Raw genomic sequence first — 18,990 nt, forward strand, 5'->3', positions numbered from 1 at the left:
ACACACACACCCACACACACACACACACACACACACACACACACACACACACACACACACACACACACACACACACACACACACACACACACACACACACACACACACACACACACACACACGACTCCATGTTGTGTTCATATCTTGTGGAGAGCCAACACTACTGTCTGGTTACATATTTGTAGATGGTGGCTGAACAAGACCTCTAGAGATTTAACTTTGCTACATGGAAACAGACCTAAATATGCTGATTGGTTTGTCAAAGTTAGATTCTTATGAGCCACCATGACCATCTGTCACCCTGCTGAGCGTCATCTGGAAACACACTTTATTTAAAAGATGCTTTAAAAGAGGCTCACAACACGAGAAACAATACAATATTGTTCTTTCTTTTTGTTTGGCTGCCTCATGCAGTCATTATTGTTCAACGTATAATGTTGAATTATAGATGATAAGAGCATGGGTTTGGCTGAAGGGAGTTTGTTGGCAGTTATTGTGACCTAAGGCTCTAGGATATAAGTGAGTACTTACTGGAAGTTTGGAAAGACATTAGTACGGGTCTACGTTGTGCGGTGACATTTGCAAAGGGGACTGTTAAGACGATCCACAAATTGAAAAGGCTTTTGCATTAACTCCCAACACCTTATTGGTTTACACAGGGGACAGCGAGAGGCGGCAGAGCTAACAAGTGTTATTATTTCATACTCACATTGTGCTTGGTGAGATTGGAAATGTTGCTTGCTATTGCCTGAAGCCAGTCCAAGCAGTCTTCGGCAGTTTGGAACTGAACAACTCCACTGCAAACTCCATCCACAGCTACGACCTGGAAAGCATTTTTCCTGAGAGAATTAAGAGAAAAACAAAAATGATTACGGGGTCATTTGGTATTTTTCAGCCCATGAACCACCAACAGCATACCAAATATATCAGTTTTTTATTGTTTTTCGATGTTCAGGGAAGCCATTCGATTATTTTTATGTCAGCAGGGGATGAAAAGCAACTTGCAAAGACCAGAAGCTACCTTGCATAATGTATTTCCTCAACTTTGCTTTATTTTCGGGTGGTCAAAGTTATTTTTTCATTCCATTTCATCCCAGCATGTAAGATTTTTGAGCAGTCTCTTTGAAAATTCACTCACAGTCAGAACACTTCTCATCTAACATCTCAGTAAGAAAGAAGCATTTTTCCAAAATGCTGAAACTATTCCTTTGAACATGCAATAGCCATGGACCATGTATAAGAAGTGGATTTATGGACGTCACCCATTGGTCGGTGTCTGCTTTGAAACCTTGAGTTTGGAGTTTTTACCCTCACCATGTCTGTTTTTTGACGTGGTTGGGTGGAGCACCGTACAAAAGAACACTGAACAAGGACACCAAACATTACAATCAACTTTAATTTAGCGACCAGTCAATCATAGAAGCTACACAGCATGACCCTGACTTATTGTCTGTATTCTTCTAAATAAGATTGTTATTTACAAAATTAACATTATGCTGTATTTCAGACGATTTGAATACAGCAATTGGTGCCATAACATTGTCAGGATAATGTTTACCAAGATGATAAAACAAGTAAGAAATAGGCTAATTTTCTCATACTCTATTAAACAATCTGACTTATTTTGGCAACCAGTGGAGTCTTCCCCTGCTGGCCGTCAGAAACTAATCCTGAGGGAAATATCGGGCATTTTAGTACTGTATCTTAATGCCCCACTTACTTTGCAAGCTTATTGCTATAACTGTTAAGGCCCACGGCTTGGTGCTAAGCAGGTAGTGTAAAGGTTTGCCGAAAGCTTTCTATTGCCTTTTGCTGCCTGATGTTGCAGAAAACCACATTATCAGAGCAGTGGGAGTGAACCAAAATAGTAAATGTTGTGGACAGCTAAACAATGCCTTGAAACTAGTAATAAAGTGGAGATGCAATTCTTCAAAACACAACCACATAAAAAATTATTGGGCAAACAAAATGTTTCGTCTGACCTGGTTTAACTCTGATGTAATAACAAGAAGTGAAGTTGATCTTCATTCCGTCATGAAATGAAACTGAACCCATTGCCCACCACAATGCTAATCAATCTAAAAGCTCATGGTATCCTTTAGCACTTTTCAGTTAATGGGCTAAAACATGCCAAACCACAAGTGGTCCATTAAGAGTCAATCCACAAGATTACTGTTTCTATCATCCACAGTGTGGCAAAATGAAAATGTATCTAATTTTTTTTTTACTGTCAACGTAATGTCTTTTCCTTTAAGCTTCCATTATTCAGTAGATATGTCTTACCGCAGAACTATTTTGCCTATTTAATTGTGTCTAAAGGGATACACTAAGTAGGAGAACTGAATATATTTTTTCCGATGACAGGCTGCTCCATTTATAAAAAAAACCTTTAAGCATTTTACGAAAGATCTCGGCACTAATTCCTGCAGAGCCTTACAGCGAGACACCAGCTGTGCAAGTGAGAACAGACACCAATGACCCTTCAATATGCAACCAGCAGCTCACCTGCAGACGTCAGAGCCCGGGTTGTACTGAGACAGGTGTGAGTGCAGCAGGGGGATGAGGCGCAGGTCCACCCATCTCTTCTCCCAGCGGAGTCCGGGGGACGTGGGCCAGGACGAGCAGGACAGCGTGTCCTGTAGGAAGTGTGAAACAGTTTGAAAAAGAGCTTTTCAATACATTCAAACACATCGAGAGTCCTGCTGCTGTTGTTGCTGCTGCAGGTGCACAGACAAGGCAGAGCGAGGAAAGCTGAATCACTCTCAAGAGATAAAGATAGAGCCTCGGCGAGCAGTGACAGTTACACGGAAACAACTTTCTGGCACTTCTGCATAGATGGACAGTAATAGAAACAGTCAGTCAAGAGATGGCTAATAAAAAAAGTACCGTGTTGTTAGGATGGTAGTTTAAGTGCAGGCCGCTATCGCACAGAGGAGAGGAAGTCCCACTACTCTGGTCGCTGGGGATGCCTGAATGTACAGCAGGGACACACAAACAAACAGAAAAGACAAATCCATAAATCAAAGACATTTAGAGTAACACATACATCTATTTCAAGGTTTCCAACTGCAGTGAATCACAGATAACAACAAAAGTGGGTTGCTTTTTTTCTCCTTCGGTGTGGGCTTCTGTTCGGTGTCAATTTGTATTCAGATGACTGGTTGGACGGCCAGTCAACCCGGCCTATATACGCATATGAAAGGATTTTATGAAAGCTTTCATGTCTAAAGGCCGGGGCTGAAGCTTTCCCATGCAAGAGCAATCAATTGCACAACAATGAGCGACGTCAATTCTTTCAGTTTAGTCCTTAGAAATATTTTATGAAGCTGGAGATGTGTCCATTTCTCTCTTTTCCCCACCCTCTCTTTAGCAGAATGGCATCTTTATTTAGTTGAAACTCCCAATTATGTAATCGGGAAGCAACTATATTTAATATTTCTTCTTCTCGATGTGGCTGTTAATCCTCGAGGTTATTGTAACCAGGACAACCAATCCTAGACTGAAATTAATACCAGCTATAAATACTCTTGGTTAATTATTTTGCACTCCGGTTATGGTGATTATAGGCCTATACTTTAATTACAGAGTGCGTGTAGAGGTTTCTTACATGTGCAATCCTCACACAGGGGTAGTTTGAGAAAGGCAGGAGTCTTCTTAAGAAAAGACACGGTTAGAGTCACTTCTTCCCCAGCATTTCTCAAAACCTGGACCTGCAAGAAAGAAAAAAACGCAGGGATTTATTGCAGGCTCAGTCATTTGTGAGGTTTTGTGAAGGCTTGCTGTGATGAAAAATGGTGTGCTAACTTCTCACTAAGAATTGAGAGCCAAGATAACAGATCTACACATCTTTTGTAGGTTCATTTAATACAAAAACACTTGGCTTTACATGTCAAGAAGATACAAAAGTAAGACAAGATAAGTTGCAGTGAAAGAAAAATACGAGATATGAGATGACAGCTTACCACTTCCTCGTGGCGATAACTTCTAACGTTTATCCCATTTATCTGAAAACAACAATAACAGGATTACCCTAAATAATACCGCTGGCATTGCATCACTCCAGCGCTAACTTCAAAATGATTAATGAGGCGAGCACAATAACTGTTACGGCATATGCGCCGAAAACTGTAAACAAGAGAGTCACATTCACAGTTGCCATTAATACAGAGTGTTGACGGCTGGCTTGTGAGTTTTCGCTCTGCATCAGATGAGCTGAGGGAGATGAGATGTGGGATTTATTTATTTATGTGCAGGAATACATGTAACAAATGAAGGACTTGAGGTGTGACATTTACCTATAGGCATGCAGTTCTGCAGAGTGGCACATGAATTATTAAAGAGACGGTATGTGTTATTTTGCAGAGTAGGGTGAGATGTGTAAACAAGAGCTTCGACATTTTACCTGAAGGATGCCGTCACCGATGAAAAGCAGCCCAGAGAGATCAGCTGGAAAGAAAAAATCACCTTGGTGAGAACAAACAAGGGGAAGGAAATGAACGAGGTTGAAAAACGTTCTGTAAAACACAATGTACCTTTTTGTTCTTTTGATATTTTTGAAATCACAACAGGGATTTTATGCTCTGCTCCACCCTAAGGAGATAAGATTAAAGGGATCACAAACACAGAATGAGTTAAAGACACCCAGAGCAATTTTCAGAAAGTCCCTCAGCTAACGTTGTTATTGCAAGAAAATGATCAATAAGCCTTGTTTAGACTTAATTTAAAGCATTCAGGAGGAGAAGCCCAATCAGTTGGGATCTAAATTACCTTGATGCTCAGGCCAAACCCTCCAATTGTCTGCCTCCTGATCGTTACAGTCCTCTCCTGGAAAAGATTCAGTTAAGAGACCAGAAATCAGTACAGACGGATGCTCAACCTGAGGGAGCTCTTACAACAAAACAAGAGCGTTTGGTTTTATCAGAACTCAATTTCAATCAAAATAAATAAAATGGTGCAAGAGAAAACCAATACAAATATGTGATGCATCCTTATTTGCTTCTGTGAGGTTCATTTAAAAAATAACAATGCTTATTTTCCCAATTATAATTATGCATAAAGTAGGAGGCTTTGATGATTAAATGTTTTCTTTAACTCTGCAAACCTTTGTTTGCAAAGATAATGATTAGGAGAAGAATTTACATACATTAATTATTAAAGGAGGATACCATTTAAGCGAGGTCGCGTTATTTTCTTTCACCTACTTGGCGAGAATTACATTAGAAGATAGCAGTGTCCTGTCTAAGCATTAAATAAGAAACTGGAGCCATCAGCCGGATAGCGTACCTTAGCATACAGACTGAAAGAGAAGAGGACACAGCTTGCTTGGCTATGACAAAAAAAAGGAAAATAAATCTGCCTACAAGCACCTCTGAAGCACTAATTAACACGCTTCAGTTTGGGTGCTGACGAAATAATATAATGTGTTAATGAGGAAGTTTAGAGGTGCTAGCATCACAACTCTGAAAAGACCAACATATTAAGACCATTTTTAAGCTTGGATGTGACATTTGGCCTGGTTTCTGTCCAATTGTCTTTGGTCTTGCTTCTACTGAACCGTATGGATCTACGGATCTGGGTCAGATATATAGTTAGTCTCATAGATAGTTTTTTTTTTTTTTTAATTGTGTCAGGTATTTTGGGTATTTCATTTTCTAGTCGTAGTAACTGTCTTTGGCTCGAGTATAAAAATGTTGATTCAACATTTGGGAAATTGATGCCTAACTGCCTTTCAACACTAACAGTATGGTGCAAACAGCATGACTTCAAGGCTGTCTTTTGAATGTAGAGGAGTGAATTGGTTCTCAGTTTTGAAAAGTCTACACTATTACTTCACTAACATGTTTAAGGTTTTAATACCGCAGCATGTCTTTGCACTTTACGTCAATTAGTAATAATGTTTGAGAGGACACTTCATTTACCTTTGAAGATTTACCCAGCAACATGTAACTGAATGAATAGTGCTTTCTCCAGAGAGGTAATAGTCTCAGAGAATGTATTCATGTGAAGGCAAGTGTGGCTTGAATATAATACACCATGATCCAGTAGGTTAATCACTATTTAATAGCTACATTGATGTATGAGGAATAGATTAACTGATTGTTTGTCATAAAAGCAGTCATTCCGAGTGTCTCTCAGTATCTGTGTGAGGTAACGTTCATGTATTGTACAGCAAATGTAACTCATTTCAATATATAAGCATATGAAGGTACAGTTAGTTATTATAATAAGGACAATGTTACTTACACTTGAATAAAAAGGCTCTCCCGACACACAGATGACATCTTGTTCTTGAATGGTCAGAATATCTTTGGCCAAGTGTAGTCTTATATTAAACGGCTCCTCATTACCTTCTTGCATCAAATAAATCCCATTCTTTTTCTGGGAAACAAAACAGTGAGAGACATCAAATCATTCATCATCCCTCCACGACTAAATTAACTGGCCATGAAATTAAATGTTGTTCCGAATACTCGCTGCAGGATCAACATGAAATCAGGATACAGGGTTTTGACGATGTTTGTCTCTTTCGTTTTTTTTTTTTACTGTTTTCCTTTTTAATGGTAATGCTGGAACAAATAACCATATTCAGCACTGAGTAATAAACACGCATTTAGAGAAAGGAAAAAAAACACAAGACAACTTCTGATTTATGTTTCAAGTAATGAGCAGACCCTCTGAGAAGCAGCTTTTCATGAGTCGTGTGCTTTGTGTACAGACACAGAGGAAATGATATCCTCATTTGTTCTACATATAAGGCTGATGGCATATTAAGAACCTTTGAAATGAAGTGGCTGGAACCGAGCTCACCCTCCACATTTGAATTTCCCTTCTTCACACAAGCAAGTGTGAGGAGGACTGTGACTGTTTCCAATGATCCATTTGAATCATGCTAATCCGCATAAATTTGCATTCTGCATATGCCTCCTCCTCCCAGGCTAATTGCAATGTCTGTCCTGTCCTTGACTTAAAAAGGTCTAAATGAAAGAAGCACCTTCACCTGACAAGACTGCTAATAGAAATAAGAGACACCAGTGTCAGCATCCCTGTCACCCGGGATACGGTGCTCATCACTTAACAAGAGAAGACGTTTGCACGGTCGCTATTCTTAGACGGAGTATCTCTGCAGGTCAAACTTGAATTAAAGTACGTTCACGGAGCATATTATCTTTCAACCGTAATGAGCAACGTGAAGAAATGAGCCTCGGCCTGCAGCTGCAGCGTGAGAAATGGAATGAGCGGTGAATTAATTCACATTATTTGGAGTACAGTAATGTGTGTGTGAGAGTCATTATGGGAGCAAAATGAGGGCAGCGGTGCCATAACTGTATATTGCTGGTTCAGAAAGGGCTCACGTGATTCAGCGTTGTTTAACCTTTTGTCTCGCTTGTTTAGTACATAATTAACTTTATCTCTGATCCTATTGCATGATAATCTTTTACTCTCCCTTCCAATCATCCTTTCTATTATCATCTTAATTGTGGATCTGCTAGTTTGTACATGATTGTGTATTTCCTATTTCTTTCCTTAGAAAAAAAGTCCATCGCTTAGGATATTTCCTTGAATACATCTTTATATAGGGTTTTTCTTATCTTAAGCAATCATCCTTATCACAAACTAAAGAAATACAGCTACCCTGAAATACAAAAAAAAACAAACATGGCAGATCATTTTTCATCATGAGAACACAATTGTTCCAAAATAGAGTTTCAGAACAAGCTCATTGAAACTGATGAGCAGCAGCAACAACATCTTATGTATGTTGTCATATTTGTTATATACTTTGTCCTTTAACGGCAAGATATCTGGTATATATTTAATCTTTTATTTCTTGCCACATTCGTTGTTTCCTGACACTTTGGATTAAATTGACTATCTAAACCATGTTTAATCTTTGCATATTCATCATGAAGTGTGAACTTCTCTTCCGAAGACCAATTTGTCTGTGTTTTACTTTGATTTAAAAAAAAATCTAAGCGTTTGTTATGTGATTCGGTTATTTGTGCAGATGTAACAATTTATGTATTAAAAGTACTCCTTTTAATACAGAAATTGTTACATCGGTGCTCTAGCCGCATGCTTTCAGAGATGTTGTCTCAGGCATTTGAAAATGCCAGAGCTGTTTCTATAATCATTGTCAATTAACTGTCAAAATGTTCCATTGATTGAATGCCACCAACCTCTTCATTTGAAGTCTTGAAATCCATGTGCTACTACGCAGTGAGGGATACTGCAATGGAGAAAAATAAGAGTGAGTTAGACTGTGACACGGCCAAAGACTCGCTGCAGCAAAAAAGGTACAGCCGATTTCATGTGGCATTATTTATTAGCAGGATGCTTATTTTCATCATCTGCGTTTCTTATACAGAATTTGCAGATATATGCCTTTTCAAATTGAACTTAATTGTATAGCAATCCCAGGGGGGAAACCGGGGACCATTAAACTTTAATGAATAATTTATTAGAAAAGGTGAGATCCCAGGTATCCTATTAAATGATTTAATATCCAATCCAGCGCCTCCTGAAATGAACTGTGTGCCATATCTGATGCCTTGTCGTAGAGATCATAAATCTGGACCACAGTAGGAGACAATAACACAGTAAATCTGAGTCTCATTGCTTTAGAAGAAAACCCTGCCACTACCAATAAATGGCGCATTCTTTTTAAACTACCGGCTTGCTCTATGCCTAGACAGGCACACATGTATACAGAATAGAGGAAATGTTATGCGAGAGCCTCATTTACATAAACCGGTTCCACTCAGTTTTAATCAGACATGACTGACACTTCACTCAACATCAACAAAAGCAGCGCAAAAATGGCTCCACTTGAATTATAGAACCTGTGCTGCAGAGGGAGTCGAGACGTACCTCAGCAGAAAGGCCCCCAGCGCGTTGTACGGAGAGATCTAGCCATCAAGCGTCGAGCTGATCTCTGATCTGAGCCGAAGCAGAGGGTCTTCCCGAATCATGGCTGTCAGACCCGGCTGGTTGGAGATCAGCTGACAACGCTGCTGGCTTGCCGTGGGAGTGGACGAGCTGAAGAGCAGAATGAGGCGATGGCGTAGTGAGGTTTCACTCCTGGCAATCCCTGATGGGTGTCCGAGCTGCAGCAACAGGAGGAGGATGCCGTTTTTAGGTTTCATTCTGATGTTCAACCCATTTGCAAGAGAGGAGATACTGTTCGACACACAAAACCAACAAATGTCTTCAAATCAAGCTCAACATGGGAGCTGATTGTTGTTGTTTGAATGCTTATGACTGAAGCAATCTACAGTTATCAGCAACAAAGATGTCAGCGTTGTCAATAATACCACTGCAAGTTGAATCAGAATCACAGCTTTATTCCCAAATAAACAGCTAATCTGGAAACATTGAATCCCATTCTTCAGCTATGTTGAAGCATCCTCTCCAACACCTCACACGTACAAACCTGTGGGATTGTTTGCTTGAATGCCAAATGCAATTAAGTCATATTCTTCTATTTCTGTATGCTGAGTAAAAATGACTCTTTTAAAGTGTTTATTACATTGAAAAGCACCCCCTTGAGAAGTTGTCTTCATTAGCGAGCATTGTTGGCTCAAAGCCAGCTTCTTGTTGAGCCACTATGATCATTGTGCCTTAGGAGTAAAAAACGTATAAAAGTATATCCAATTCAAGCATTATTTCATGCAATAATCATTGACTACTGATTACAGTAACATTTTGTTGACGTTTCCATCAACGGCAAAAGCACAAGAAGTCTAACAATGAGCCAATTTATCGGTTCCTAAATCAACAGATAGATAATGTTTATGATAATTGACGTTTTACGGAGAAAAATGCCATAAATCAGTCCAGCTTCCTATTATAATTGGCTTTATTGTGTCTTATCTGATTTGCTATAATTAGGGTCAGAACTGTAGTTCAGACAAAAGAAGCAAGCTGAAGACGTCACCTTGAGCTGTGAATAAATATGATGGGTATTTCTTTAACAATTATCTGACATTGTATAGATTAAACCACTGACCAATCAATCAACTGATTCGCTAAGAGTTCTGCATGTAATGATCCATACTAAGATAGATGGCTTCTAGATCATTTACTGACATTCCTATTAGGTTGTGTATTATTTATATGATCATGTATATGAAAAAGAATGAGTGATACTACTGAGAAGGCTATTATTGATATGCATTCAAAATGTGGTCTGTTTCCATGTGTTTTTTATCTATTTCTTTTTTTCCAGGGATTTATGTTTGAAGTTTTATTGACTTAAGAAAATCCAATATGAAAAACAGGATCACAGTTTTCTCCGCCTGCCGCCACACTCTCCACATCGAGCTGTCGTACCGGAGATGAGTCAGCTCTGTAATGGATGTAAGAGAAATCCTGACATCATTTGTGGAGCTGCTTTTAAAAATGAATGCCTTCACGTGGTCAGCTGAAAAATGTGTCTGCCGCTGTGATATGAACACTTTGTCTTAGCAGGTGCCCTCCTGAACATCCTGCCAGGCGCCGCTACTTCCCTTTCTTATTTTTTATTGTTTGAGAATCCAGATTAAATTGGCCGAACCTTTTGTGCTTTTTAAGTCGAGTCAGCGCAACTCCTTCCACAACCACGCCATCAGATACTTCCAATCCTGACAATTTGCAGAGCAATGTTTTTCAAATAAAGCTCTTGTGTTTGACACAATGGCAGGAAACAGAGAGAGAGAGGATCAGATTGCCTGGATGATGTGGGGATTGTAATGTGACATCTCCATCTCTTAGACCGGAGGACAGCTGCGTGCCCGTTCAGGATGATGGATGATTGTCTGGGCGCAGGTGCAGCAGCTGCCTGCAGAGTGCTCCTGCAAATGTAGTTTTACTACACGGAAAATTGAGATGGGTTTCACTTACTGTACTGTTCACTTGTTCTACGACCTGGAACATATGGTGCCAGGGAGTGCAGCGTTTTAATTTTGCGATGGATGATGGCAGATATTAGGTTACTTAAATGTTATGGTCTCCCCGAAAAGAGTCCTGCTCATAGCCAATAGCGTTAAACTGACAGTTTCACAGGACCTGTTCAGTTTATGTTAGAAAACCAGTGTAGTCAGATGTCTGTGCACACGTTCTTGTGTGTGGTCTGTATCTTTTAAACCTCTCTGTAAAAAACAAAGGTAAAGAATACTAATTATGATTACTTGTCTTTTTATTTATGTTGCTATCTTGAGAGGAAAATCCAACATTTAAGTTGTTTTATCCATTATGGCAATTTTTTACCTTCCAACAAATACTCTTCTGGAGGCAAACTTCTGGGTACTTTTTTGAAGATGTTTGGGCTTATTTTCTTGTATATTTTCAGCTTTGAAGACTTATCTACTATTTAAATAGATAAAAAATAAACAATTGCATTTCATCTGAATCTGATAGTGCTTAATTGTTTTGCATATGTTTTAAAGGTTAAAGTATTCAGTTGGTTTGTTAATTTGCTGTGACAATATTATATAATAGTTTTTAATGTTTCTTGCTTCTTTTTAAATATCCATAGTTATATTCATTTAGGGGTTCAAATCCAGCCAGGGACCGTTTCTTGTATATGATCCCCTCCGAGTGTTGCTTGAATGTTGCTTTACATGTTGGTCTTCTTTGTGTTTCAAACTTGGGAGCTTAAGTTCTGTGTTTGCTTTAGGTACAGTAGGTGCATTGTTGTAAATGGATTTAAATAGATTTTTTTTAATTAAAGTGCAGGTGCACTGATCTGTTGTCTCAGGGGGATACATATGGACTATTCACAGATAAATGAGTGGCAAAAAAAATGTTTTCTCTATTCAACACTCGGTGCAGCAAACAACTGCTTTCATCACTGATTAATGTGAGAATGATTTCCTATAATCGGTCGAGGGTTTGATCTACAACATGTCGGAAAATGGTGAAAAATGTTGATACTATATTCCCAATGCCCGAGGTGACATGGACAGATTGCTTTTTTCATCTGACCAATACTTCAAAAATACACAAGTAACTGACATGGAAGAAAAGCAGGAAATATTTCATTTAAGAAGCTGAAACAAGTGATTTTGGCAATTACAAACGCTCAAATGACAATAATAATGTTCATTATTTATTAATCCGTCTTTTATTTTCTAATCTCATCATTCGGCATAAGATGTGAGGGATACAAATGTACATCAAAAGAGCCCAGTGAGGCATCTTAAAATATCCTCTTATGTAAAGACAAACAGTCTTGAACCAAAGAAATGTTAAGATACATTGAAAAGCATGAAATCCTCTGATTTAAGTAACTGGACAGACTAAGTGCTTTTTTCCCCTTTGATTATCAAAATTCTTGTCGATTACATTTTGGTTGCTGTCCATGGTTTTAATTTGAAGAAGACGTATTAAAAAGGAGTTTGGTTTGCAGGTTCCTATTCACCTGAAAAATGAATAAACTCATTTTGTCAGTCCACTCCTGCTGTGCTCACCTTGTGGAAAGAGGCAGCTGTTTGAACAGTTTTGTATGTACAGAGCACATTATGTATTCAACAGGGGCCGTTTAGCATGCCGCTAGAGATGCTTCTTCTTCCTCGTTTCTATCAGCTTGAGTTCAAGATGGATCATTAATGCAAGACAGAAAGTAGTATCTCTTAATGTTTTCAATTCTTCAAGTCAATGAGTAAGTCAAGAACTGAGCACCAGCAAAAGCTAGATGAGGAGTTGCCAAAGCTTCACAGATGGTCGCGATGCTTCACGACTTAGAGGGGTTTAAGACAACTTTTCTGTGAAGAAAACTGAGGAAATTGGTTTTATTTATAGTTAAGATTACTATATAAGATTATAAACTTTTTAAAACTCATAAGTGCACAGTTAACATCTGAACATAACTTCTATATTCCCAAGCCTTTCCTCTCTGTTAAACAGTCTCTTCTGTCATTAGAGAAGTAAGCAGTTAAAACAACTATAGAACTAATTCAACAATGGTTAAGCGTCAGGAAGAAGAATACACTCAAGTACTAGGCCTATTCAGTATGATTATTAAAAATACAAAGAGAGAATTGCATTAAAAGTTCATAAAGTAAGATGAAACTTCATCCCTGATGCATTATTCACAGGAAATAATCTGCTCTAAATTATCCAATTATCGCTTTCCTCAGAATCCTTTATTTGGTTTGCTGAGTTAATTATACAATATATCAGTTAATCTGTACTGTTAATGTTATGCATGGAATAAAATATGACATATCCATAAAATATATCACTTAGTCAAGGGTTGTCAGTTTGCTCAATGATAGAAAAGGGTCCCTAAACTGAGGAGCTCTCCAGGCCAGATGCTCAAGAATGATAGGAAGTGGAGTAAATGAATGACAGACACATTTATAGACTGAGATCTCGACCTTCATGACTATGACGTATGTTTTTGGCAACAGGGAGCCACCAGATATCAGGGGATTGCCAACTTAAATCAAAGTGAATCATGCCACACAACTTTAAATCACTTGATATCATGAAGCAAAAATAGATATTTAACTACAGCTAGAAGAAACTAGTCCTGCAGCATATTTGATAATAACTTGAATCCTAATTGGATTATAATCGTATTTATTCTTTAACATACGATATAATGGTGCAGCGCCTGTGGATAAATGGACTAGCAAGTTAATCATGTTACTTTTAGACCCTAGCCACACGGAGACGGTAACGAAAACGAACCGTATTCGATATCAAAAAAGTCTTCCATCCACACGCAACCGGCACCAGAAACGTGTTCGTCCACACGAGACCGCTCGACCCGCTGGATAGGCTGTAGTACATATGCGGGGCCTGTAAGTGGCGCTGTACTTCCGCCAGAAAATACACCAAAAGCAGCGAAGAAGACTTTACGAGCATGCATGGTTGCCATGGTTGCCCTTCTGTTTATTCTCCATGGTGGAATTAGCAGCAGAGGTGGGGAGAGGCAGGGGCCAGGGCTCTGGCTCTTGTTCTCCCTCCCCGAGGCAAGCGTGTGCTCCTGCTGTAAATCTCCCCGGTAGTCCACCAGCAGATGAAAAACACCTACCTCTCCGCCTCTTCCAAGGGACGAGGGGACCGTGCAGTTTCCGTTTTTTCGCCGGTCAACATTTCCGTTAAAGTTGAAATCTTCCGGACAAAATTATAAAAGTGCCGGTCAAAGGTCTTCTTTGTTATTTATTGAGCTTCAAAACAAATGAATAACGACTCTATATAATAATAAAAGAATAATATACAGGGTCTCTCTTTTCCTCCCCGTCAGTATTTTTTCGTTATCAGGAAATGATCATATAGGGCGTAATCACGGAGCCGTTTGGCCCCCCAGAGCGTTGCGTCTGCAGATCTATACCCACCTTCGGACCCGTTATCGTTATCTGCGTTTCCGCCTCGTGTGGCCGAACCGTCTATGATAGAGAACTGTAGCGGATACGACCCGTATCGTCTCCGTGTGGCTGCAGCCTTAATGTGGGTCTTAATCAGGCTCAACATGCACCCTTTATTCTACATTGAATCACATGATTCACTGCTAATTATAATTATATGTTAAAATATATAGTAATTTTGGTATTTAAAACCAACAAGGAGAAGACTTTGGGGCTGGGAAATGGCACCATGCTGTGTGAAGAGTACATGAAAGGATTAAAAAGCTGAGCATATTGCTGAAGGCTAAGCTAAGTTAAAATGAAGCTACACAGTCAAGGGACACAGCTGCCCACTAAATATAAAGCAGGGAAATATAGAACTATCTCAAAATTGCTCGGGCAAATTATTTATTAATTCACACAGCGTGAAACAAATGAATATCTTTGTGGTATAAATTAAGATTTGTAGATCATGAACCTTAAGTAGTAGTAAATGTAATTGAAGATAAAAGAGGCAGTTAGAAATTAATGAAGATGGTGTGTTGACATTATTTCCTAGAAACTCTGCATGATTAAATTATGATCATTTCTAACTGCAAGGTATGACATAACCACGAAAATATCTACTAAACCTGACCACATATATGTAGGGCTACAACTAATGACATTATCGATTATTCAGTTGATTACTTTGTTAGCAATGGTTGAATAATTTATTCCATAAAATATGAGGAAAAAGATGCCACAATTTCCTGAAGTCTAAAGTGACTTGTTGAAAATGCATTTCTATATTGGTACTGCTTTTAAAAACACAAATGCATTCAATCTATTGTGATATAAAATGAAAAAAAGCAGCAAATAGATGGAATCTGAAAGTATAACAACATACATGATAGCATTTACATTTTGTTTGTCTACTAATTGTTTTTGTATTTGCAACTGCTTTAGTGAACTGAATCTATGGCGGCCATACGGTTTGTTCTGCAATCAGGAGCAAAGATTGTAATTGCTGCTCGGGGCTGTTTTACATTTCACAGGTTGAATGAATTGCAAATTTTCCATAGAAAACACAACAATGTAATTTACAGAGGAAGCCCGCCTGCCATCAGGGCTGAGTGACTTCTGTAGCGTGGCGTCGAGGCAGGGGTGCTTAACGAACAAGCAGAATATCGACATCAATCAAATGGGACCTGAAATTGTCCAAACCTGGGTATTTAGATGTTGCAAAGCATTAAGGAATGAATATACATGCAGTGCTGGATGTATAGATGTTATCTCTGAGGGGTGAATCAAGATGTATGTTAGGCAGACTAGTAATCTGCCTAACATACATCTTGTACAGTATCATAAATTATTGTGTGTAATCTCATCCCTTATTGCTTTGCTTAGGGGCAGTTATCACTTGTGTGTAGCTCTCAGAGCGTTGGTCTGTGTTGGTCCTGAACCTCTAAATCAGATGGGCTGGTATATGAGGCGCATATAAATGAGAGTTGTCTCTTCTGTCTTCCCCGCCCCACGAGACTTTGGTGTGCATTCGCTTCATTAGCCATCAGTCTCTGCTAAGGCAGACTAATGGTTTTCTAGTTGCATGACAGTCAGTGACTTTGTGGCACACACCCCTGATATTTCTTTCCTGCACTATCTAAAAAGATAAATCTGAAGTTTCGGTTTATTTGTTCTACTCGTACATCACATCGCAATAAAAAAAAAGAAGCAAATGGCTACTCCTGTGTGGATTCAGCATCTGGAGCACTTTGTATGGATGGTTGACCAAACAGTTGCTATAAAAGCCCCACAGCAACATCAGGTGTGATGCATTTTCCCTTCTGCCACGGGGCTCTGGAGCGAGATCGTAATGAAGATGTCCAGCCTTACAGTGACATACTGCCTCTCCCAGCTGCCCTTTAGATAGAACAATCGCTGCAGGAAAATGTAAAAAAAAAAGAAGATTGCTCTGTTTTCCAGACTGCTTTCGTTAAATTCTTTAAAATATTCAGCATCCTGTTTTAGTTTCTGTCTTATGCTTTCCCCTAATCTCATTGCTACTTCTCCTCCTTTTTTCCTGACAGCTCCTGTCAAGTTTTTTGCGCATCATTCTGTGCACAGCACTCTTTTTTTGTGATCAAAATAGGTCAGTGAATAAAGCCACATGACAATAGTAAAATGAATTTGTGCTTCACTCTAAATACTGGAAGTGTCACCCTTGAGTATTCATTACCACTCTGTTACATATCAAGCTGCTGGGTGATGCTAGGGGAGTGTAACAGCATTTCAAATGTGTTAACATACATAATTGATGTCATGTGTACATCCAGTGCTTACAGTATCGCCTTAGGAAAAGCTTTCCCACTTGTATGTTTCAAGACGTTTAACTAATCCGGATTCTTAAACAGGCCGATGGGATTCAGTTGCAGGAGGATCAGCAGATTATTGATTACTTAAGTAGGGAAGATAAAGTGTGGAGGAACTCTTCGTTGTGCAGTGTAGACATTGTTTCCAGATCATGATCGATGCCAGTTTAAGTTCATGCTCCAGCTGGGGAAAACTTTGTGACAATCAGTTTTTTTCCCCCCAATTATCAGCAGATCTAGACCCCGACACTGTATGGAGGATTCAAACAAGTTATCCCTGGCACTCTGTACCCACCGCTTGACATATTGACCGGACATGACTGACACCATTTCACTCAGGCCTGATTTTTCTGCCAGTGTACCTCTGTCACTTGGCCAAACTGCTTTTTGATTTAGGACACAAGCAGAAGGAGGGGGGATGGGATGCGTGTGCTAGGGCATAAAATTGTCAATGACATGTCAAAGTCTTTTTCTCTGGTAGGAAGTGAGACCTCCAACATCAGACAGATTGCTCCTGACCTATGGCCACCAATGGACCGGCTAAGCTCAGCTCAATATGCTTGTACGAGCACAGAAATCATTGACGTGAAGTCAGATTTCTCCATCTCAGCTGGCTTCTTGGATACAAACCACACTGATTGTATGTCACCTTGCAGCCCATAATGAGGATAAACAGAAGGATTCAGGAGCTTTCTGCGAGGCTAATAAAGCACACTGAGCAGCAGCAGCAGGCTGTGCAGGAATACCTCTCAGGTTTATCACAGATGGACATGGCCTTGAAGCTTTTTCCAAGGAGAAGATGAGCAATTTGTGAATAGTTTATTGACGTTTAAAATATAAAATGATAGCCTATTTTCTAAAAAAGAAAATAAATTAGCTTATTACTGGAATCCAGTGCATGGGAGAGTACTTAATGCTGCTAAACAGCACTATGGATGAGAAGAGGACTGCTGCCACTGCACTGGCTGGAGGAACTGCGGGTACCTGCACTGAGGCAATGTGAAGGTTTTCTGCAAGCCCACATACTCCCTTCAAATCACACAATAATGAAAAGGTGTTTCATCAAGAGGCCCATTAGGAGTGAAGTAGTCAGCTCAGTTTAGCCCATCACCTAAAATGTGCCTAATAGAGGATGGGATGCTTTCTAATGCATCGGATCATATGGTGATTGGTACATAAATCTTGGTGCGCAGCATTACACCAGATTACATCTCAAAAAAGTACAATGTAAAGAGATGAATGTTTGGCATAATAATTACCTACCTACGTTCGTCGCGCACTACATCATGAGGCAGTGCAATATGTAAAAAGCCAGAAAAAGGTCTGAGAGGCTTACCTGATTTTCTAGTAACAGGTGGTAATGTCTTATTAGATCCCTTGGAGCTCCAGTCCCTCATGTGTCAAGCTTTTCTTATTTTAATTTATGCAGCGGATGCTAAAACATCTCCGAGAAATCACAATGTATCCCTTGTGGCAGCATCGCCCACACGGCATCCTGGTCCACTATACTCTGTAGCGATGTGCAAAAAAACCGAGAGAAAAACAGCCTCCAGAAAACAACATTTGTGCATATTTCCTGGGCAGCGGCGGTTTCAGGGATTCCTCTCCGTCGACATCTCTGGCAGAGGGTCCAGTTTCACAGCTCCGTGTCTGTCTCCCTCTCGCATCGTGCTGCCAAAATGACTGAAGCTGGAAATCACATGCGGCTGGTTTAACGCGCGCGTCAATCGACTTCGTTTACCCAAGGCACCCGCACAACTCCGGATCCATAAATATTACATGCTTCTACTTTTTCACTGTTTCTCGTGACGTCTGCTGCTCTCTCTCGCATTAAACCCGAGCACAAACATCTCACAAAGCGTTTCTTCTTTTTCAGCCAATTACATTTGCGTGCACTGCGGTCCTGAACGTGTGTGTGTGCGTATTTGTGTGTGGATGTGGGTGTACTCACTCGGGATTCATCCCAAGGTTTGCCCGCTTACAGTTGAGATCTGCAGCAAAAGAGAACAGAAAAATAATATTTGATTTCTTTCAACGCCAACACTTCAAAGTTATTTTCACATTAAAAGGCAAGTGTGTGAATTATGCGGAAGCATTCAAGCATATTACAACTTCCCTCAGCTTAACTGCATTTATAAGAGCAAATAAAGCAGGTTGTGGATTTCCTCAGCTTTAGCACAGTCAGCCTCTCATGACTCAGTGTGAGTTATCAATGAACACACACACACACACACACACACACACACACACACACACACACACACACACACACACACACACACACACACACACACACACACACACACACA

At 39.7% G+C, this 18,990-nt stretch overlaps 1 protein-coding gene across 3 annotated transcripts in view; it reads right to left on the reverse strand.

Annotated features, from left to right (window-relative positions):
- The window catches only part of sntg1 (syntrophin, gamma 1), a 35,263-nt gene that overhangs the window by 15,679 nt on the left and 594 nt on the right, over positions 1 to 18,990 (reverse strand). Inside the window, exons 2-13 of one of the 3 annotated variants that reach the window (XM_010783367.1) lie at positions 18,633 to 18,672; positions 8,869 to 9,104; positions 8,178 to 8,227; positions 6,244 to 6,378; positions 4,768 to 4,824; positions 4,533 to 4,590; positions 4,403 to 4,446; positions 3,963 to 4,004; positions 3,608 to 3,710; positions 2,887 to 2,969; positions 2,506 to 2,636; positions 710 to 839 (exon numbers count right to left, since the gene is read on the reverse strand). In XM_010783367.1, coding sequence (XP_010781669.1) covers positions 710 to 839; positions 2,506 to 2,636; positions 2,887 to 2,969; positions 3,608 to 3,710; positions 3,963 to 4,004; positions 4,403 to 4,446; positions 4,533 to 4,590; positions 4,768 to 4,824; positions 6,244 to 6,378; positions 8,178 to 8,204 — 810 coding nt within the window. In that variant the 5' untranslated portion in view covers positions 8,205 to 8,227; positions 8,869 to 9,104; positions 18,633 to 18,672. Of the gene's footprint in view, positions 1 to 709; positions 840 to 2,505; positions 2,637 to 2,886; positions 2,970 to 3,607; positions 3,711 to 3,962; positions 4,005 to 4,402; positions 4,447 to 4,532; positions 4,591 to 4,767; positions 4,825 to 6,243; positions 6,379 to 8,177; positions 8,228 to 8,868; positions 9,105 to 18,017; positions 18,484 to 18,632; positions 18,673 to 18,990 lie in introns of those variants that run through there. The other 2 variants (XM_010783368.1, XM_010783366.1) reach the window with 2 other exon arrangements.

Source organism: Notothenia coriiceps, unplaced genomic scaffold, assembly GCF_000735185.1.
Source record: "Notothenia coriiceps isolate Sejong01 unplaced genomic scaffold, NC01 NC01_scaffold00025094, whole genome shotgun sequence".
Lineage (NCBI taxonomy): Eukaryota > Metazoa > Chordata > Actinopteri > Perciformes > Nototheniidae > Notothenia > Notothenia coriiceps.